This window comes from Mesoplodon mirus (assembly GCF_964341445.2).
Source record: "Mesoplodon mirus genome assembly, chromosome: 3".
NCBI lineage: Eukaryota > Metazoa > Chordata > Mammalia > Artiodactyla > Ziphiidae > Mesoplodon > Mesoplodon mirus.
This window is the reverse complement of record NC_138978.1, coordinates 194,947,987-194,970,685: the sequence shown is the minus strand read 5'-3', so window position 1 is coordinate 194,970,685 and position 22,699 is coordinate 194,947,987. Positions and strand designations below refer to the sequence as shown.

The window sequence follows — 22,699 nt, the reverse complement described above, 5'->3', positions numbered from 1 at the left end:
TCATGAATTCATGCCTGCATCACTTAAGAGTTCATACCTGCTTATTTAAAGGGGAAGGGCAACATGCTTGTGTTAAGAATCAGAGAGGGAAATAAATGGGTCGTGTGGGGATCAGTGGCCTTACGTCATCATGGAACAGGAATTACTAGCACCTGTTTGGTAATTTTCTTCAGTAACCGCAGTGAGAACACAGTGTAATTACCATGCACAGTGCGTAGGCTAATGTCCTATGTTCCTGATCTACAATCCAACCCAGAGGGAGGTGAAGGGAAGACCAGGGGGTGGCTGTGTGGCAACAGACAGAGCAGTCAGTCCGCACGGGTGCAGGGGCAGCAGACGGGGGGACTGAGTCACGGGTCCTGAGCCCCCCTGCCTTCCTGCTCTGCTCAGCCATCCTGATGGGCAGCCTCAAGAGGACAGGAAAGGCTACTGGAATTGTGCACGGTGAATGAAGAAAGGCAGGTAAGGCTGAGTCCTCTTTACAAGGCAAGCGAATTCCCACCAAACTAAGAAGACCTTGATGAGTTTCATGGAGCTGCCAGTCGGCTGCTCCTTCCTTCCCAGGGAAGATTACCGGCCACGGTTGTCTTGCCAGATACTTGCCTATGTCTTGGATCTGTGACATCAGAAAAAACAGCAGAGAGAGAAGATGACAGCCAGGAGACCTCTCAGTCCTTGTTTATTTTCATCTTCTTCTTATTTGCACCAGTAAGGAAAGTGGGAAGTAGTCAAACATTTTGGAGTTTTGAATCTCTGTTTATCTCTTCAAGGATATTCTGCTGTCGTATTTGACTGAGTTCTGTTTGCTGGCACACAGCATTTTTCTTTCTCTCCCTAGAATTGCTCAGATATAAGTGCGTGTAATGTTTGCCTAGTTATTGTATCTTAGGAAAGTAGAACTTGCTGTAAGGAATTGGCTGGGGATCGTTTCTCTGTTTGTAGCAGGATGAGGGCTGCTTATAGGGGTTACTGACTGTGTTGAACTAGAAACATCGCATTAGATGCTCTTATGCTACCTTCAAATAAATTCTAACGCCATTGCTCATCGGATATGACTACTAGTCTCTGGAGAGTATTAGATGGGTGTGAGCAGAGTTGCCATACAATGCGGATGTCTTTATTTGTGTGGAGTATCTGGTGGGTGGGGTTGGGAGAGTCTTTCCCATGCAGTGCCACAGGGTTACACACACTCCGCTCTGCTTCTTGCAATCCAGCGCGGCTCCCAAGACTTAGAAGAAAACTTGTCTTTGCTTACAGTTGGTTGCTGATGCTCTGCTCTGAATATTCTCTTTTCTTAACTCGAAGGACTGTTTTAAATTCTCCAGTGTCTGGAAAAATGAGGAACAAAGGTAAAAGTGAACTAGCTGAAGGTGGTCAGAGGTAAGAGAATCTGATTTTATAATTTTGGGCAAATCACCTGAAACGGGGGAAGGAGAATCTCTTTTTGCTGCATTATTTTTGAGAATTCTACTGTCTTTTTAGCTAAAAGTTTAACAGCAAAAGAAACAAATATCATCATTTCCTATTTGAATTTTATAAATATTTGGATATGTTCAGATTTGGTAATAAAGATGTTAAGAATGATCTGAACCCTTTGTCTCCAAGCTGGAGGACAACTTCTGAAGTTGGCTTTCAAATTAATATAGAATGCTAATATAGGCTATGAGGTGTGAAGACAACTCAAGGAATAATATGTTCAGGAAACATATTGCTCCAAAGTCTTCTCATCTACCTTATCTCTATTTTAAAAAAAAATTATTTATTTATTGGCTGCGTTGGGTCTTAGTTGCTGCCCGCAGGCTCTTCATTGGGGTATGTGAGCTTTTCTTTAGCTGTGGGGAGCAGGCTTAGTAATGGCCGGCAGCATGTGGGATCTTAGTTCCCCAACCAGGGATTAAACCAGCGTCCCCTGCATTGCAAGATGGATTCTTAACCACTGGACCACCAGGGAAGTCCTGATCTTCTCTTTATTTTAAAGGTACTTCATATGTCATTTGAAAGGAGAATTTTACCTTTAGATTCAAATTCATGATATTGCTGCTAAGCATAAAAAGAATAATATACTTAGAGAATGTTCTTTTTAACAACACTATCTCAGTTGGTATTAGAAGGCAGGTCCTACTAAAGTATTTTCAAGATGTTTTTCTAAAGACTTCAAGAAATTTGACTTGTTAAATACTTTATATAAAGGATTTTTCTTCCTTAATAAATGAAGGTGATGATATTATTAATAAATTTCACCAGGGAATAATAATAGGAGGCAGTGTAGTGTTAGATTTTGGGGAATGCCTGACTTGGATCCATGCTGACTATTAACTCATGAGAGGGTTATGTCTAAAAGCTCATGTCTAAGTTAATTGTTTGGAACTTAAAACCCTGATATAAATTGGTGAAGCTCATGGCCCAGATGAGTCTAGCTATGCTGTTCTAAACTTGAAGCATTATTAAAGGTATTATTTAAGAAATACCATTCTAGAGTTGACAATATTGTTTCTCTTTCCATACTCCAAAGGGGAAGGAGCTGTCGATACTCCAGGTATCAGTATCTCTTCATTTCTGTCTAAGGCATATTTCCATTGTGTGAATGGATGGAGTCTGGGGGGCCACGGGTTACCTTTATGGTTATCGCAGTACGTTGTGAAGCAGGACAGTTGACTCACTAAAGGCCCTGAATTTAGATTTCCCCACACCATTAATATATCAGGATGTATAAGTCAGGGACTATTTGGGTATGGCTTGAGGAAGGTAGACATTATTAGGTGGATAAAAAGTTGTTATTAGACCTTTTTTTATAGTGTAGTTAAAGCCAGTCAATCATGATGTCTAGTTAAAACTTATGCTGAAAGTAGTTAAAACTTCAGAATTAAATATTTTGAAAATTATTAAAGGTACTTAAGGGCAGTCAGGGTAGCAAGGAGTACTTGGTGGGGATGAAGAGCAAGTCAAGTGGCCACCACGGCCACCTTCCTTCAAGAGGGGGTTTGTTAAACTGGATGAACTGGAGTCTCTGTTATCGTGGCCATTTGGGGCTTAAGGCCCTTCCTAATGTGGGAAGTCCAATAGGATAGCCCTCAGAACCGGGCACGCCAAAGGGATTCAAGGGAAACTGATTGCCTCAAACATTGGACCAGAGTTAATCCTCCTGGAGGGTTCATAACTACAAGTCACATCTCACCTGGGTGGTCTGAAAAGTTTCAAGCTGAGAATTTAGCATCAGAGGGTTCTGAACTGGTAGTGCTCCTTAGACTTCTACCAGCAATAAATGAATATCCTCTCCAGAGAACTCAGCTTCCTTTCAGATCTCACTAAATTTCCACATATGAAGCTCCAAGGATCCGGTGACAAAAGGAAATCACCACACGTGGAAGAAAAGAAGGGACCATAAGTTAGAGCCAGCAGAAAAAAATCAGATAGTAGAATCAGACCCTCCAAGGCTTCAGAGATTGGAATTATCATAAACAGAATTTAAAATAGGTATGTTAAATACATTTTAAGAAATTAAAGAGAGGCTTAAAACACAAGTTGAGAAAGCAGATTTAAAAATAACCAAAAAGAGCTTTAGAAATAAAAGTAATATAAATTGAAAACTAAATGTTTGGCTTTAACAGAAGACGAGACAAAGCCAGGGAAAGAATTAATGAAAAGGAAGATACCATATGAGGGGTGAGATAGAGGGAGGGGATATGGGGACATATGTATGCATGTGCCTGATTCACTTTGTTTTCCAACAGGAACTAACACAGTATTGTGAAGCACTTATACTCCAGTAAAGATCTATTAAAAAAAAAAGATATTTGTGAAATTATCCAGAATTCTGCCTAGAATGATAAAGAAAAAGAAACTATGAAAGAGATGTTAAGAGAAATGGAGGGTAAAAAGAGAACATGTGTATAATCAGAGTCCCAGAAGGAAAGAGGAGAAAGGATGGGGTTCAGAATTTCCCAGAACTGATGAAAATCACCAGTCCAGGGTCAAGAATTGCAAAGAAATCAAGAAGGATGGATTAAAAACAAATCTTCATCTCAGTGCTTCATAGCGAAACTAGAAGTCTAAAGACAAACAAAAAATCTTAAAAGCAGAGAGAGAAGACAGATTATACTTCAAGATTACTTTCAAAATTCACATTATAACTAGAGATGCTAGAAGACAGTGTAATGGTATTGCAAATGTACAGAAAGAAATGTCAGTTTAGAATTCTTTATCAGTGAAGATATTTTTCAAGAGTGAGGGTGAAATACATACATTTCTCACTCAAAGAAAAAGTGAGAGAATCAGTCAGCACCTATGGCATGTATTTTAGGCAGAAGGAAGGCATTCGTAGATGGGACATCTAAGATGGAAATATGAAAGAAGAGCAAACTAAGTGGTAGACGTCTGGGTAAATCTAAACAAACATTGATATAAAACAAGAGTATAAAACAACATAAATAATGTATTGTAGTTTTGGAGGGTATTTTAAAGGTCCTTGTGTTGTTCGGGAGAAGATTCATGTAGTGATAAACTTTGGATTTAATCAGATAAATTTGCCTGTTAAAATTTCCAGGATAATCACTAGATGAATAGGAACAGAGTACATAACTTACAAACCAGAATAGGGGAGAAGTGGAAGCATTAAAAAAAAAAAATCAATCAATCCTAAAGAAGGAAAGGTGAGAGAAAAAAAACACAGATCCGGAGAAGACAAATGGGAAGTACAACATTAGATGGCAGAAATAAATTCACATATGTCAGCAATTATAATACATGCAATGGCCTAAATGCTCAATCTGAGAGTCAGTGATTATCAGACTAGGCTGAAAGCCAAAAGTAACATTTGTTAGATAAATCTACACATAATGATTTAGAAGGTTTTGATGTAATAGGATGAAAAGAGAGTTACTAATACTAGGTAAACACTAATCAGAAGAAAGCTGTTTAAGATACTAAGGCAAAAGCATTGCTAGAGTTTAAGAAAGTCACAACATAATGATCAGTTTACCAGGCAGATATAATAATTATAAACTGGCTTGCATATTACAACACAGCTCCAAACTATATAAAGCAAAAATGGAAAGAACTTCAAATTGAGATAGATAAATCCACCATCACATTAGGAGATTTCAAGTCATCTCACCCATTAATTGAATTGTGTCAGGCAGATGCAAAACCAGTAATAGAGGATGTCAACAACACAATCATAATATTTGATCAAGGACATATTTTTATTTTTATTTAGTTATATTTTGGCTGTTCTGCATCACGCGGCTTGTGGGATCTTAGTTCCATCGACCAGAGATTGAACCTGGGCCCACAGCAGTGAAAGTGCTGGGTCCTAACCACTGGACCACCAGGGAATTCCCAAGGACATATTTTTATGTATATTCTTTACAAACACAGAAAATTAAAATAAGCTCAAAACATTTTAAGATTATTAGCTGATAGACTATGTTCTTTGACCACATGCAGACTGTGTCCTCTGATGACTATAGTCCTGAAATATGTTAACATCAATCGTCAAGTAGGAAATATTACTGCTGAAATAGGATCTTAGGAAGATCTAATACCAATTTGAAGGCTTGCCCTTTGTAGAGTTCTCTACCGCTCATGTCAGAAGTTCTAAAACTGCTAAACTTATACCATGGGTTTCGATAAACATCTCACCAAGATAATTGTATTCAAAATTCTCTTTTTTCAGTAATTTTAAACAAATCATGCAAATTGTGTTCATTTGTGTTTCTATCCCCTTTACCTCAGTAATATCTGAATAGATGAATAAACCTCTTCATCATGGTCAGCCTAAAAGCCAGTTTAAAAAGATTTGTGTGTGCATATGTAGTATTTCCTCTTCATATACTTAAAGTAAATTAAAAATTATATTGCGCAGGGGTATGACTGTCACTTAAATCTCAACAAATGGTTGGAGAAAACAGTTGTATTAATAGTTCCTCACCACAAATTAAAAACTCCTGATGCAGGCACCCCAGGTAGGGTTCCTTTCTTTGGAGAAGAATTAAATATAATGAAAGTAGAAGTCTGAGAAATTTAGTGACACTTGGAGCAGAAGTGGTTTTTGAGTTTACAGATTTTTTTTCAAGGCTTTGGACTATGGTAGCTTCTTATGTAGATAAGAGTTTTATTTGGGAAAAAAATTATGTGGTGTGTGTTGCCTCATTGTGTAACTGAAATCCACAGAATGATTTCTCAAAAGAGCACACAATTAGTAGCACTTTTAAATTTGAACATCTTGTCATTCATGTGATACACAAGTAGTAATTCCTATTTTACAAATGTAGGAACCGAGAAACTGAAGTGTCTTACCCCAAGTCAAGCTATGACAACACATTATGCTAAAATATAACTTTTTTGTTTCCCCATTATGTCCTGTCCTCATTTTAAACTATCAGGTCTGACTATGCAATATATCTTGTTCTGTTGACCAAGTAACAGCCTATCTTTGGTAAGAACGTTTGAGATCGGTATAACTGAGTTTAATTTTAGGTTCTTGATTCTAAATTCTTTATTTAATTCCCAAGACTCCCTGTTTAACTTGTATGTGTCATGACTCACACTCTCTACATACATTTGGTTTCCTCTCATCCTCTTACCTTTTACATGAATAAAGTCTGAAGCAACCCCTATGTGGATGAAAAGCACTGAAGCCATGTGTCAAGGGTGGTAACGTGTGGGAGAAGCCTTCTCGGGAAGGTCTCTGCGTTAACAGCCCAGCCCTGGACGGCCTTTCGCACGTCCATCCTAAGACTACTTCTAGCTCTGTGCTCAGTAGATCCTACATAGAAGGCAGCACCCCAGGGAGAGAGGCGGTATAGGGTAGACCTGGTTTGAAATCCAGCTTGGCCATCACCACGGGGTTGGCTTGGCCCGCTTCTTCATCTATGAGATGCTGGTTAAAGTGTCTGTCACGTAGAGTGACCGCAAGTGCTGGGACGGTGCATACCAGCTGCTCCCACGTACCCCAGGGCTCTGAACACTGCAGCTCTTTGTACAAGCCCCTCTGCCCTCGGGCCGCCGTCCAGCCCTGAGCTCCCTGGCTCCCCTTTCAGAGGCCTGTCCCTTCGTGGGTGTGTCCCCAGGTGAGTGCTTGGCCGTGCGGCGGCCTGTGGTGGGGGAGGTCTGTGTCCCCGATGTGCAAACAAGTGGAGCACTGTTATTTGGCTGCTTGGCAGGGCTCTTGAGCAGGTGCACGTCCTAACCATCCCGACTCCAGCGGGGGCGGCTCTGGATTCGGAGATAACCAGGCCCAGCTGGAGCTAGCTGAGCGGCACCTGGAGCTCCGTGCTGGTTTGCAGCCTGATTGCAGTGAAACGCACCAGCCTACGCAGGGTCGAGCAAACACGGGCAATTGGTGCTCCGGGCGCACACGGGGTGGAGCACAGGGCGAGTCCAGGTGCTTCCTCAGGTTCTTTGCTTTCCGGGGGCTGCAGCCCTGACGCCCCGAGCCTGGACCGGCCCCGGGGAGGCAGCCGGCCGGTCCGGCGCTCAGGAGCCGGGGCACTTGCGGTCTGGCCGCACAGCGGCCCGCGAGCCACCGGGTAGGGCCCCTAGGGGGGCCCCCCGACGCCCGCCCACGGCCCGGCCCCCCCCCCGCCCCCCGCGCGGGGGCGGGTGGGCCGCGCGGCCCAGGTGAGGCGGTCCGGCTGCGGCCACGCCCGCCGACTTCCTGGTTCGCGGAAGGTGCAGGCAGCGCGAGGGGGCGGCGGGGGCGGCGGCCGCGCGGTCACCCGGGCGTGGGGGCGGGGCGGGCGCAGCTCCACCGCCGGGCCGCGGCCGCCGGGCTCTGAGCGGCCGTTCCCGCGGCGGCCGGCGGGGCGGGGCGGCCCCCGCGACATGCAGCCATGGACTGCAGGACCAAGTGAGTGCGGGCGGCGGGCGGCGGCCCCTCCTCGGTCCCCCGACCCCGGGCCCCAGGACCCCTGGGTCCCCGGACGGCCTAGGCCGCGGAGCCTGCGGGCGGCGGGGCCGCGCGGCCCGGCGCGGAGGCCTGGGCGCCGGCGCGGCCGCTGCGGGTCCTGGGCCGCGGGTCGGACGTGACAGCCGGGCGCCCGCGCCGCGCCGGGCCGCGCGGTGCGGGTGTGCGGTGTCTTCCCGGCGCGGTCCCAGGTCCTTCTTTTTACGCCTCTTCTTAGGACCTGAAAGGGGCCCCCGTGTGCGGTGATACGGCCGCTGGTCCCTGCCAGAGGGTCTCGGGGGCTGGGTGGGCGGTGGTGGTGTTTTGATGTGTTGGCTCCGGTACCCACCAGGGGAGGCTTTTCTTCAGGAGTCGAATTAGGCAGAAAGCTATTTGTGTTAAGTGTGGTGGTTTTCTTTTGGGTACCTTAGAGGCATGAGTTTTATATTTTGCTACAGAAACTTAGTTTGCAAAGAATTCCATCTTTCTTCTCTTCCCCCGCCCCCCTTAACCCTCCCTTCCTTCGAGTTTAAAATCGTGAATATCGTGTATATTTCTTTTAGCGTGAAAGGCCTTTAAAATTTCCCAGTATAGTGGAATCTATATTTACTATTTACACTTGAGAGATCCTAAAGACTATTACGAAAATAGGAAAATTGTGTGATTTAGAATTGTTTTCTTCGCTGTTTGATATCTTGCGGGGGGGTGGGTTTCTAGGTGCATGACGTGAAAAGTGTACCTTTTGACCTGAATCGGATTAGGAGGGAGGGTCACCTGACTGAGGGTCCAGATTGATTATTCCCATTGAAGCAAGTGAATCGTGGGAGGGCTGAGGAAACTTATATTTGCAAATAAATTTATGTGGGTTGTCGCTTCCTATGTTTCTTGTAATAAATTTTAAAAAAATCGAGTGTTTATTTAGAAGCCAAAGCTGCCATTAGTTTCTTGAAGGAAGTGCATATTAAAAACAGCCAATGTACACAAAGACACTAAGGTCTCCTTAGCAGGAATAAGTGAAATATATTAACACTTTGATCACATGGACTTTGTGGTATCAGACTTTGACCTTTTATCTTCTGGCAGAAAGAGATTAAAACAGAACTAAGTTTTAAAAAAAAACCCAGAACTATGTTTTTAAAACAGATGTCTCAATAGGTTTCAATTTGCTTTTTGAAATAAAGCAGAGACTATGTTGAATGTATGAGCAGTTAGTGAAGATGCGGATAACTTTTGAATGAAGCAAAGCCTCACTGTTCTTAGTGGTAAAATCCAAGTATTGAGGCAGATGTCCAATTTCCCCAAAGATAATTGACATAAGGCTTTTTTTGGTTGGTCTTGGAGGCTATGTATAGTTTGGTACTTTAAACATGCTTATGTGCTGTAATTATTATATCTCAAGAAAAGTATATGCGAAGTATTGCATTTAAGGAACATTATCAATGTGTCATGTTGCTCTAGAACATGGCAGGTGGAACTAGGTGTTCATTTACACCTGTATTGCAAGTGCTTTGAAGAAAGCTGGAGAACCTGCTGTCAAGCTCTGCTGGCGGGGAAAGTTAGAGACACTTAGGAACGTACTGGCTTTGATTCAATAAGATAAAGGCAATGCTTTATATTTATACAGCACTTAATACTTTACAAAGTACTTCCATGTGTATTATTTGATTTGTAATCCTCACCATTATTCTTTGAAGCGAACAAGGTACTTTATAGGTAAGAAAACAGGCTCAGGGGTTAAATGTTTTGCCCCAGGACTCCAGACTCAAGCCTCAGGGTTCTTAAGTTGCTGAACTAGAAAAACCCTTTACTTCTTCTACGCTGTGGTCATATAGTTATATGGAGCATACTGAGACAAGAACGAGATTAATTTTTAGAGTTAAGAAAATACAAACTTTGTAATAGGAAATAAAAATAACAAAGTTCTTTTTCTTTTAGGGAAAATCCAGAAAGAACCTTTGACTTGGTATTGAAAGTGAAATGTCATGCCTCTGAAGATGAAGGTACGTGTGTTTGCTAATTCAAAACAAGCGCTAATGTTGTAGACGACCAGAACGTGGTGGCATCAGGATAATACTGAATTAAATGTGTTTTCTGTGTCTAGTGTCTCAAGTTCTGGTAGTAAAATAGATGCTAAGTCTTTGCCACGAGGTGGTAGCAATCCAGAATGTTATCTGTGCAGCATAAATTTCAGGTGTATGTAAAGGCCATGTAACTTACAACTTAACTTTACCATTGGTTGATGAAGTTATTGTTAGTTTTGGTGGAAGGGCACGCCTTTTCATTTGTTTTTGAAAATTCAGCTCCTTTTTTAAATGCTAGCAAAAAATTTCTCGCCTGTACAAATGGGAGCCGCACCAGTTCCCTTCTAATGTTTCCCAAATGCAGAATGTGGACTGAGTACCCCCTCCATGGGGTTCACTCCGGGAGCCTAGGACTTTCAGGGGGAGGTAAACAATCACGGGACATTACTTGGAAGGGTTTCAGCTGTCAGTTCTATGTAATTTCCTGAAAAGACAGAACACTTTAGGATCATGAATTTTGGTCAGTTTCCCCCCTACTTTTTTCCTCTGTGTGTGTGTGTGTTGGGTGGTGGAAAAGAGTAAGGGACGTCTCTTCTTGCTCATTTCCTTCGTATTGTGCCCTCATGCGATATGCTTTCATGGATATCTCCAGTGTATGATTTCACTGCCAGTGTACTTAGACCCCAGACAGCTTGATGATTCAGTGTGGAATTTCTGTCCAGACTAGTTGTCCACTCTTAAGCCTTGGTGGAAAGTCTCTTGACACTCTTAGCTCCTGAAACTGGCCATCAGTTATATGCTCCTAAGCAATTTGGAGCTGCACACCTTAAAATAGAGGAACCTAACCCAGCTGTGGTGAAGTGGGCCTAGCTAATTTTAGGTGGGAAGTCAGACACCTTACTGGCTCTGCCAGCCCTGCCTGCTGCACTTAGGCCCATGTGAGTTGCAGCTGTGGTCAGGTTTTTCCCCAGGCGGGGACTGATCCTAGGTTGTACGTGAGCTTTCTCCGATTAAAAAGGTAATCTTTTGTTGTCCTATAGGTATTAACATTGGTCTGTTTACGTTCCTTCCAGGCCCAAGTAAGTTCTCTTTGAAGACTCCAATGGATACGTTATTATTATTATTTTTTAGCTCCAATTTAAATCTGTTCTTCTAGTATATTTGATATGAATAAATCTTCACAGTACCTACCATAACATCAGCTAAGGTGTGTGAAGTAGTGCTGACCTGATGTGTTTGTAAAACAGGCTAAATTCCTTTGGCAAACATGGCTTCTCTGTAATTTTAAATGCATGCTAATGTGATCTTGATGAAAGCATGGCCCTACCTTATGGAACACCTGATCCGTGCATGTGTGAGAGGGATTCGGACTTTCCATGCAGACTCCTGCGCGGTTTACTCCTGACTTCCGCCCTCTGCCTTTTTCCATGTTTCCGGAACTGGTCCTTTCAGTTGGTATTTTTTACTTGTGCCCTTCTTTTATTACCTTCTTGCTTTTTTGCTGTTGTTATTGTTAAATCGCTACTCATCAGAAACATCTTCATTTGTATTTTAACCATTTATCCAGCATGATGAAGTTGGGAATATAATAAATGGTTAAAATAAGCACTTTGGCTTCTCTGTAGGTTGCAATTAATCCATTCTACCCACGTATTCCATTAAAATGGCTCATTGGCAGCAAATTCAAAAGATTTTTTAAAAAGCTAAGTTCAGCTATGTAAAAAGCATTAACAACTGTTCTTTTTTGATTGTGACTTAAATTTATGAATACAGCTAACATTTTAGGGCCTAACAAGTTATACTTTTTGTGCTCTAAAAAGTGATGCTACTGTATAACTGAAATTTTATGTCAAGTTGAGAATTCAATGTTTCTAAATTTTTTTTGTTAGTTTTCTACTATATTGATAAATATAGAAGGGCAAAATGTCCAGAAATTATTAAAATACGTTATTGGAATATTCTTCTTTAACTGTCAATGGAACCTATTTATCTAATGAGTCTCATATACGTATCAGTTTGTTTAAAGTAGGATACTTTTTTTTGGCTAACATTTACATGAACATGGATGATATTCTTATGTAGTAATGGACCTATAAAACAAAATGTGTAAATTAGGATGTTTTAGGGTACAGATATAAAACCAATTTAAATAATAAGGAAACTTGATATTTCATATGAGAGGAAGTTTAGAAATAGGTCACCAGAGATCTAGGTTCTTTCTGCATCTGGGCTCTGCCATCCACAGCAACGGTGTCACTGGGAGGCTTAGGTTCCTTGTGGTGATAGAATGGCTGTCAGATAAGTCGGACCTCTGCTTTCTTGTTTATAACTCTGGGGATGACAGACGTCGGCTTTTCATGGTGCTCTCTTTAGCGCCAGAAAGTTTCTTTCCGCAAATCCCCCAGAACATTGGGTCCCAGTGGCCCAAGTTGGCCTGGGCCTGACCAGTCCTAAAATAGTCATTGGAGGGGTGAATGGCAATACTGTCATGATTGATTTACTAGACAACTAGCAGGGAACAGAAGTCGGGAAATCAATTTAAATGCTCTTGGCCTTTCTCAGAACACTGGTTTATTTTTTATTATTATTATTATTTTTTTGGCGGTACGTGGGCCTTTCACTGTTGTGGCCTCTCCCGTTGCGGAGCACAGGCTCAGCGGCCATGGCTCACGGGCCCAGCCGCTCCGCAGCATGTGGGATCTTCCTGGACCGGGGCACGAACCTGTGTCCCCTGCATCGGCAGGCGGACTCCCAACCACTGCGCCACCAGGGAAGCCCCCTGGTTTATTTTTTGAATGAATTATTTATTTCTCAGAATATTGGTGTAGTTTTTTGATGACTCTCTGTTTGATCCAGTAGAAAATATGATGCTCAGGGTAAACTTGGTTTATGCTAAGACTGGTCATGTTACATTAAGATATTTGGCATGTTTCTTGTTTACTTATTAATAGAGACGTTTTAACTTATTTATCCCAAATAATTTACATCATAAATATCTTCAGAGACAGACTGTCATCAACTGAGTTTGGGTTAGCGATTGGCAATGGCACTGCTGAGCTGTAACTTGGTACATCTGGCTCTGGTGAGGTGATCATCGTCATCTCATCTGTTGCTGTTTGGACTTGTTTCAAAGGCATTATATTGATTTTTTTTTTTTTTGAAAAGGACAGATTTTAGAGCACATGTGAAGGGCCCCACAGATTTAAACATTTCTGTGAGCGGGGTTGATAGTGTTTCCTAGCGCGTCCCCTTTGTGTTAGTGGACGGGGTTCTGGTGGTGTCCGCCCGGCTGGCTGGGGCGTGTTCTCGTGGATGTTTTCCTGGCAGGACAACTTCCCTGGTAGCTTCTGCTCCAGCTCTCCGAGAGTGAGGTGCCAACATCTAGGTCTTAACGCTCTCCCTGTTGGGTTTCCAGACTGATGGCTGGCGCCCCTTTTCTCCTCTTTGCTGTCTGTCTTCTTCCCAGCCATCAGGGAAGATCAGCCAGCAGGGTGGCCTCCCTCCGATTCTAATAACAGAACTTATTGTAACCCGGCTGCCCCTGCTTTCCCCGGAGTGATTCAGGGAAGTGAAAGGTAACCCTTGCTCAGTAGAAGATGGGAGATGCCGTCTCTTGGGGTTTTCCTTCCAGGCAGTGGCCTTGGCGCTCCGCTTTCTCTTTCGTATTGTTGGCTGTGCACCCCCAGCAGCAGCCCCTACTTGTGTAGCGCTTTGTGCCACACACAGTTCTGGGTACTTTACAGAAATGCTGAGGTAGGAAATGAAGAAAACTTGCCCAAAGCAGTCTGGCTCCAGAGTCTGTCTTTTAACCTATTGCCTTTTAATAGGTTTGATATATGCATGTATATTTTAAACCTGCTGCCTGTTACCCCTCAGTGTGCAGTAACTTCGCATCAGGAAATACTAGAGGATAAAATGTATGCGGTTCAGGTATTTTTCTTAAAACAGGAATACAGTGTTTTCCTGGAAATTAGTGAATGAAGTATAATTCCACATAAAATAACTAGTGAGCTTTTTCCTTGTAGTGTTGATTCTGGCGCTACTCTTTTTAGGATTTCCATCTCCGTATTTAGTGACTCTTTGATCTAACAGTTTTACTTATTAGTAGTGTTCAGCACATCTTTTAGCAAGTCTTATCTTCTTTATCCCTTTCTCTTTAGCTAGAATAATTTCTCTTAGGAACAAATCCCTCCTTGCTACTGACTTTCCACTTTTATCAGCCTGTCCAGCCCAGTGTCAGATTATGCCTCCTTCTGATCTCTAGCTTATGTGAACAGTGTAACTGCCTCTTTCTTCTTAAATCAGAACCTTAGGCCAAAGAATCCTGCCTTAGTCTGTGTCCCCCATGCCCTGCAAATGAAAGGTACTTCTAAACTCACTTTTGCATTGGATGCGTTTTCGTCTATAGGGATACTGTTTACACAGGTTCACACCATTTGGCTTCTTCCTGTGTTTTAGCACTTAACTGTGTTCTTCTAGGTATGTCTAGTATAGTAATATAGAGACATGTAGATAGAGCACAGCGTCTGCTTGCCCTGCTTCACGGAAGCTCTTCAAGGACTCGCCCACGACATAGTAACTGTAAGTATCCTTAAGGAACAGTTTAGCGCAGTAACTGGTGTGTTTAGTGAATAGTTACAGAGTGAATAACAGAAGTTGGACGGAGCATAGTGCCTGACCATTGGTCGGATGAATTCACAGAGGCTGCCCTTATGGACGCGATCCTCAGTGTGTGCTGGTGGACAGTAGCAGGGACATTAGCGACCTGTGACTGCCTGTGCCTTGGGCGGGGCTGTTTGGGGTTCCTGTGCTCAACCCCCCTCCCCCATTCAGGACCCACATCTGCCCGGCTCCCTCCCCTCACGTCACAGGATTTACTGGGACACGTGCTGTGTTTGTGCGTTTGTGGAGGCCGCCCTAAAGCCCGTTGACACCCCTCCACACATGCCAAAACCCCACGAAAACCTTAACAATTGGAAAGTAGAACTTCGATGAGTCATATGTACGATAAAATGGTCTAGGAGACTTTACAAATTGCTGAAAGTGGAAAAAATTCTGTGAGTAAAACGCGGTTCCCCTGCTTTTGCTCTCGCTTTGTGTTCGTTAAGGAACTCTGAGTCCCTCTCAGCCCACGTGCTCTAGGATAAATTAGAGTAATCTTGAGTGAAAGTTTTAACTGTATATCCTACATTGTAGAAGAAAGCAAAACTTATTTTCTCATAGTTGCTAACCAGGGGCAAAGTTTAATGTGGTTCTTGGGGAGCATATCTCTGAGTTATACCATTTGCGTTTTACATCGAAAATATTGAGAACAGCTGTACTTTTCTGTTTGGCTCTGAGTATTACCTCCTTCACGCAGCTGCCTGCAGGGGAAAAAGCAAGTCACATTTCAGGGTTCAATATTTGTTGATTGTTACTTTGATAGGGATGCTGCAGAATTTATATTTTGGTAGTTTGACTGTAACTTGTCTCATTAGGTGCTTTTATTTCTTCACATGCTCTTTAATTTGGCTGCTTTGGTCCAAGGTGCCCTCTTGATTCTCCAGGTGAGTGACCCCACCGTTCCATTGGAGGCGAGGCAGCTCCTCCAGGCGCTGTGCGCTCAGGCTGCTGTTTGGCCACTGCTGTGTTGCACGGTGCCGTGAGTGTGTTCAGGTTTTTTCTTGGAACTTCCTTGTTCTCTTGACTTTCAAGGTAATATGTTTCCGGTATACTTTTGATAATATTCCCTCATTTGGAGAGAATATTGAGATTATGATCAAATAATATCCCTCTTTCTTTTCCTCCAAATTTTACTTTTCTACTTGCAAGTTAGAGGACAGTAATTTACCTTTTAAAATATACAATTTGAAAGTGCATATACAGTATTAGCAGTAGACATTTTTGGAGTACTTTAAACAAGCAGCCATGGAATTATTTTAGATAACAATGAAAATCAAAGGGATTAAGGGTGAAATGTGTTGTCAATCAATTCCAAAAGAATCCTTCTTCTGTAGAAATAGGTTTTAATATTTAACATTCAAAAACTCTTCCCACTTTCAAACTCTTAGGCTTAATGCTAAAGGGATACTATGGAAACTAGGAGAGTTTAAAAAAAAATTTTTTTTTTCGAGCTAGAAAGCATTCAAAGACAGCTTTAATAAACTCCTGAGATGCTGTGATGGTCTTGTACGGTTAGGTTAAATGGTTTTCCTGCTGTATTTATTTTGGGCACAGCTAGGCTCTTAGTTTACATAAATTAAGGATGTTAATTTATTCCAGGTGGTGGTTTGATTTTTATCTATGGAAAAGGGTGTGTTGTTTTGCATTTCTGTGGTAGGTCAGTCCTCAGGCCTGGTTGGGGAACTTGCCAGAGATGCTCCTGAATTGATTTTCTAGAGGCGTTTAGGAGGTTAGTAGCGCCTGGGGTCTTAGGGCACACTGCAGAAGAGAACAGTAGAATTGTAGAACTGGACGTTTCCTTAAAGAGCATCCGGTATAGCCCATTAGAGGGGCACCGCGTTGACACGTTTTCTGACTCCTGGAGCCCCTCTGGTCCCAGCACGCAGGTGCGTTGTCATCATGCTGCCCGGTGACCACACAGAGACCCAGATAGAGCATCACACAGGCCTCCCCCACCCCTCGCACCTGGCTTTAAAATTACCCCTCTGCTCAGCACTCTTCAAATCACAATTTCTTTAAGTAGGTGGTGTTGCTTAATGTATTTATCTGATTAAAGTAATTCACAGTGAGGTGTGAACAACTGGTAGACAGCCCTCAGGGGAGCATTTTAATTTTAAAGAAAGCCTTGTACACTTGAATTAATTAGAAAGATGCAACTTTCTATAGTGGAAAGATCTCTGAACTGAGGATCAAGTGCACCTCCGTCAGTTACTAGTTAGGTTACTCATTTTCCCCCATTTATATAGATACTCTGTTTGTAATTTGTGATTAACAGCTTTAATATGAGTGTAAGTATATTTAGAGTGTTTGTTCAGTGAATTTCATTAAAACTCTTTTTTTTTTTTTTTGGTTTATAAGTTCTCAGTTAATGAAATAAAGTTATAGCGTCATGGTTACAGAGCCTTATTTACCAATTCATTTTCTCTGATTAGGCTTGCAGTTAGATGTATTACAGAAACAAATAAAAACTATGTATCTAATTTATACAATGTGTCAGTAAGTGTGCCAAGAGCCTACAAATCCTATTTACCTTCACTACAACCATATGAAGTGGGGACTGTTATCATTTTCATAAAGATGAGGAAATGGAATCTCAGAAAGGTTAAATAATGTGCCCAAGTCACACAGCTGTAAGAGGTGGGACTGTGATTTGAATCTGTTTTTCTGATTCTAGAACCATTATGCCGTGCTGCCTTTAAAATAATCATCTTTTTCTAATAGCAATGACTTTTTTTGCAGCAATTTTAGAAAACCATCCTTTTAGACAATCCCTAATTCTAGGCTTGACCAGAGTTGTTGTGATATTATATGAAAAATTTTAACAAACGTCAGTCAAAAGATGAAAAAGGGAAGAAAAGTATAAACGACATAGGAAATATTGTCCCCTTTCATTCATTCAGTGAGTGTTTCTGAGTGGCAGTTATATGTCAGACACAGATGCAAAGCAGTTGAGAAGGTGACATTCTCGGAGAGAGTGTGTCAGTTCCAAATCAGTGACTGTAATCATGTTGCAGGGGCTGTGGCCGGGCTGGCACAGTGCCCAGCACCGAGTGTGAAAAGGGCGGCACCTCACTCTGCTCTGGGTCATGGGGTCCATGGTGTGTGGGGGGGTCCTGACGGGATGTAGGGAGAGACAGATGTCTTGTCAGCTCTCAGCTGGGCACCAGGCGGTTTTCTCTTTCCAAAGTTAGTTGTTGTACTTCGTCTTCAGAATCTTGTGTGAATAGTTAAGAGTAAAGAATATATTGCTTTTGGTGTAAATATTTCAAACTAAGGAAGATGATTAAGAAGGACTCTCTCTGCTACAGTGTGACCTGCCTTGGCAGGGGATTGTTGGGCTTACTCAGAGCCTAACACAGTGTCTGACCCAAAATATCTGTTCAGTGAGTATTTGCTCAATTGCTGAAGCACTATTTTTAAGGTACTGAGATGGCTTTTAAGGAAAAGGAATGAAAATTATGAAGGGTGTTGAAGGGTACTGCTATTAAAATCTTTTCTTTTTAAAAAATATAACAACTTTATCAAACAGGTGGAATTTGTGGAAGTGAAGCTACAGAAGTAGGAGGTATAAAAAGAAGTTGCTGAGTAATGATCCTTTTGATATTTGCCTCATGGCAGTTATATTGTATATTGAACTTGGTCTTTACCGTCCTGACTATGTGAACACTGGATTTTAGGTTTCTGAGGACGAGCATCTCTTTGGATCTCTTGTAGATTTTTGGAAGGTGTCATCTGTATGGATGATGTTCAGTAGTGACTTAAGTTATACTCTATTATTAAGTGAAATTAGTAAAAGGTTGTGCTGTATTTCCAATACCTATTTTAGATTTCTTAAATCTTTTAAAAAACTTTAATGTGTAGAACTTTGAAAGGCTATAGATTTTTATTACCACAAGCAATAGGTGCTTTATTTAATTTTTTTTTTTTTTTAAGTAGAACTGTTGGGAAACCACAAACTCTGTAACTTAGTAGGCAGAACTGGTAAAGATCAGATAGAGCCTTTTCCTCTTTCAGTTCCGTCTTATCATTTGAATCTGAAAATAAAGCATAGAACTAACAGTTTAGTACATCTGATGGTCTTCTGCAAATGTGTAAGCATCCAGAAATTAGTCATTTCAAAAATAATTTTGTCCTGGCTTGGTAGCAGAGATGGCAGCAGCATAAAGATATGTTTAGTGTTCACATTTATCATTAATGAAAACTAAGCAGTCCTTTAAAATTTTGTAACCTGAGTAATTGTAAAATTTAGACTTCTTATTCATTCTGATAAAAGATTGTTTGAAACAGCATGAATTTGTCCAGAAAACATTGGTTGAAATGAAACACAAATAAGTTCAGAAGTGTGTTAATGTCCTCAAGGTCTGCACCTTAAAAAATACATGGAAGTGGTTCAGGAAAGATTCTGAAGTGGCTTTTTTTTTTTTTTTTTTGCGATTCCAGTGTATTTTGGATATGATATTTGGAAGAGGAAGTCATGTAATATTTGGGGAATTTTTTTCAAGATCTTGATCATTGTTAGTCTTTTATATACATTAAAATGGTATTTTGTATTTAATGATTATAAGCAATTCATGAGCTTACTTTCAGAAAATACTGCTTTATCTATTTTTATTTTGTTCTTATCACCTCGGAGGGCATGAGAACTAACTTTTGGAGTTGTCGTTGTGCTGTGCAATGTGTGATTTGGGTGATGAATATCTGCAGAATAATCATTGTGATAGTAAGGGGCAACACAGTTTCCTCAAGATTATGTGTTGGTTGTGTTTACTCTGTACAGGTTTTGACATGGTACAAAAGACATAGTAAGCTAAGAATTGTTATGTACAAAGATACTAGTTTCCAAGTTTTCAGTGGTTACTGTTGTGTTTGTTCATAACAGTGTTTACTCTAAAAAGTGGAAATATTAAAATGGAATATGACTTGCAAGCCAGGATTTTAATTTGTAAATATTTATTTCATTCTTAGCTCGATAGTTGAAGACATAAATGAATCTCCAGTATAACGCTTTTCATGTGGCATTATTCTGCATTTGGTTTTTGAGGCTGATGTACCTGTCCAGAATTCTTTATGTAGCCATTATAAAATCCATTCGCTTATAATTTACTCAGTTTGGGAATTCATATAATCTCTTGGTAATTTTTTTTTTTTTTCGGTACGCGGGCCTCTCACTGTTGTGGCCTCTCCCGTTGCGGAGCACAGGCTCTGGATGCGCAGGCTCAGTGGCCATGGCTCACGGGCCTAGCCGCTCCGCCGCATGTGGGATCTTCCCGGACCGGGGCATGAACCTGTGTCCCCTGTATCGGCAGGCGGACTCTCAACCACTGCGGCCACCAGGGGAGCCCTCTTGGTAATTTTTTGACTCATTGCCCTTAGGTGTTATCCAGATAGGCAATGACCGTTTTGTTTATAGGTGGGTATGGAAAGAAGAGTGGAGATGCCCCTCATATCGTTTTCTACCTTAAACCTTGTATCATATACCACTACTTTCTTCCTTGTGGTTCATTCAAATGGTGGCCAGAGTATTGACGATGAGGTCAGTGAATACTTCAGAATTGCCAAGCCATCACAGTAGGACTGAGTTATATTTACCATGGTTTACAGCTTATATTTTCATGGTATTGTAGTTCTTTGAAAATGTATGATTTGTATTACGTTTAATATGTATGACAGATTTAACACATAATTTATATTTACTTAACATAATATTAAATTTGACTAGAATTCACCTTAGATATGGCTGAATTTAATTTGGTAATAACACAAAAATTATGCATTGTTATTAAGGGACTTATCGATTCATATTCTGAGTTACAGCTCTTAATTTAAAAGCTAGGCTTGAGGAGAGTGGACGGTGGGTGCTTTTGCTTGGCTTATGGGTTGGAGGAGGTGGGTAAGCTGGAGCTCAGTGGTCCCTGAGAGATGTCTTCTTCCCGTACAGATGTTTACGGCCCATAGGGGCGGGGGTGCTGAATCTTCTACAACCAAAGGAAAGGCCAGAGGCCCTGTTTCTGCTTCTGGGATCTGTAACCAGTAACTTGGCCCACTGAGCCCGGCGAGCTGTTTGCACACCTCATGCCACGGAGGTGTTAAATTCTGGAATTTAACTCTTACTTTTTGGTGTATGCCGTGTTTATTCTTTCATTCCTTAGACATTTAATATTCTTGTATTCCTTTGGACTGTTTTAACTTTAATTCCTCAGTTTGTAATTTTACTTTTTTTTTTTTTTTTTTTTTTGCGGTATGTGGGCCTCTCACTGCTGCGGCGTCTCCCGCTGCGGAGCACAGGCTCCGGACGCGCAGGCTCAGCGGCCATGGCTCACGGGCCCAGCCGCTCCGCGGCATGTGGGATCTTCCCGGACCGGGGCACGAACCCGTGTCCCCTGCATCGGCAGGCGGACTCTCAACCACTGCGCCACCAGGGAAGCCCTGTAATTTTACTTTTAATTGTACTTTGCTTTTGTTATTTTATATTCTTTTATTCGGTTTTTAAAAAGGTTTTATTCCTCTTATTGTTTAACAAATCATTTAATGAAATTCTTTTGTTTGAAAAAGTTTTGTTCTTTCTTGTTCTGTTACAGAGTGCCCTTTGGACATTTTTTTCTTTTTCTAATGAAGAGACAAGGAAAGCTAGTAGAGGAGAGTGAATATTATTATTATATTTCCTTAACCTGATTATTTATTTGCTTTCTTTGAATGAAAAATAAAAATAATATATAGCATAAGGTTTTCTTTTTTCTTCCAGTTTTATTGGGATATAATGGACTTACAGCACTGTATAAGTTTAAGGTGCCCAGCATAATGATATGACTTACATACATCATGAAATGATTATCACACCAAGTTTAGTGACCATTCATCATCTCATATAGACACAAAATTAAAGAAAGAAAAAAATGTTTTTCCCTTGTGATGAAAAGTCTTAGGATTTACTCTCCTACCAACTTGGTAACATACAGCAGTGTTGTTTGTATTTTTCATGTGGTTCATTACATCCCTCATACTCATTTATCTTAAAACTGGAAGTTTGTGCCTTCTGACCACCTTCATCCAATTCTCCTTCCCCTACTCCCTGCCTCTGGTGACCACAAATCTGATCTTTTTTTCTATGAGTTTGTTTTTGAAATATGATTGACCTACCACACTATGTTCGTTTCTATTACACAGCATAGTGATTTAGTATTTATATATATTTCAAAATGATCACCAGGATAAGTCTAGTTACAGTATGTCACCTACGAAGGTATTACATAGTTCTTGACTATGTTCCCCACACCGTACATTTCATCCCCATGACTCATTTATTTTGTAACTGGAAGTTTGCACCTCTTCATCTCCCTCCCCTCATCACCTATTTCTTACCACCCCCATCTCCTTCAACTACCTTTTTGTTCTCTGTATCTGTAACTCTTTTACTATCTCATTATGTTTGTTCATTTGTTTTTTAGGTTCCACCTATAAGTGAAATCATACAGTACTTGCCTTTCTCTGTCTGACTTATTTCACTTAGCATAATACTGTCTAGGTCTATTCATGTTGTCACAAATGACAAGATATTTTTTTTTATGGCTAAATAAATATTCCATGGTGTGCATGTATATATACATATATATGTATATATACACACACACACACGTACACACACACACACCACATTCCTCTGTTGATGGACACTTGGGTTGCTTCCATATCATGGCTATTGTAAATAATGCTGCAATGAACATAGGGATGCATATATCTTTTCTAATTAGTGTTTTTGTTTTCTTCGGATAAATACCCAGAAGTGGAATTACTGGATCATATGGTAGTTCTATTTTTAATTTTTTGAGGAGCTTCCATACTGTTTACCAAAGTGGCTGCACCAATTTACATTCCCACCAGTAGTGCAGGAGGGGAGGGTGAATGTTATGAAAGGTAATTGTTGTGGAAACTCTCAGAGCAGACACACTCTACGTAAAACTGATGCTTACTCTTTGATTGAATATGAATAGGTAGTTAAATCTCTGTTTCAAGGTGAACAGGAGTAAATGGGTCTGATGACATGATTTTCTAAACACCTGAAGTTCGGAATCCTCTTACGAATAAAACAGGATGTCTTACCTCACAGACATCATGGTGGAGTGGAAAGGTACTG

The 22,699-nt window shown here is 41.2% G+C and overlaps 1 protein-coding gene across 4 annotated transcripts in view; it reads left to right on the top strand.

Moving 5' to 3' along the window:
* Positions 1-7,763: 7,763 nt before the first annotated feature.
* DENND1B (DENN domain containing 1B) overlaps positions 7,764-22,699 on the top strand; it is a 261,440-nt gene continuing 246,504 nt past the window's right edge. For all 4 annotated transcript variants that reach the window (XM_082615047.1, XM_082615049.1, XM_082615048.1 and 1 more), the window contains exons 1-2: positions 7,764-7,849; positions 9,821-9,885. In XM_082615047.1, the coding sequence (XP_082471173.1) occupies positions 7,833-7,849; positions 9,821-9,885 (82 nt within the window). In that variant the 5' untranslated portion in view covers positions 7,764-7,832. The remainder of the gene's footprint in view (positions 7,850-9,820; positions 9,886-22,699) is intronic.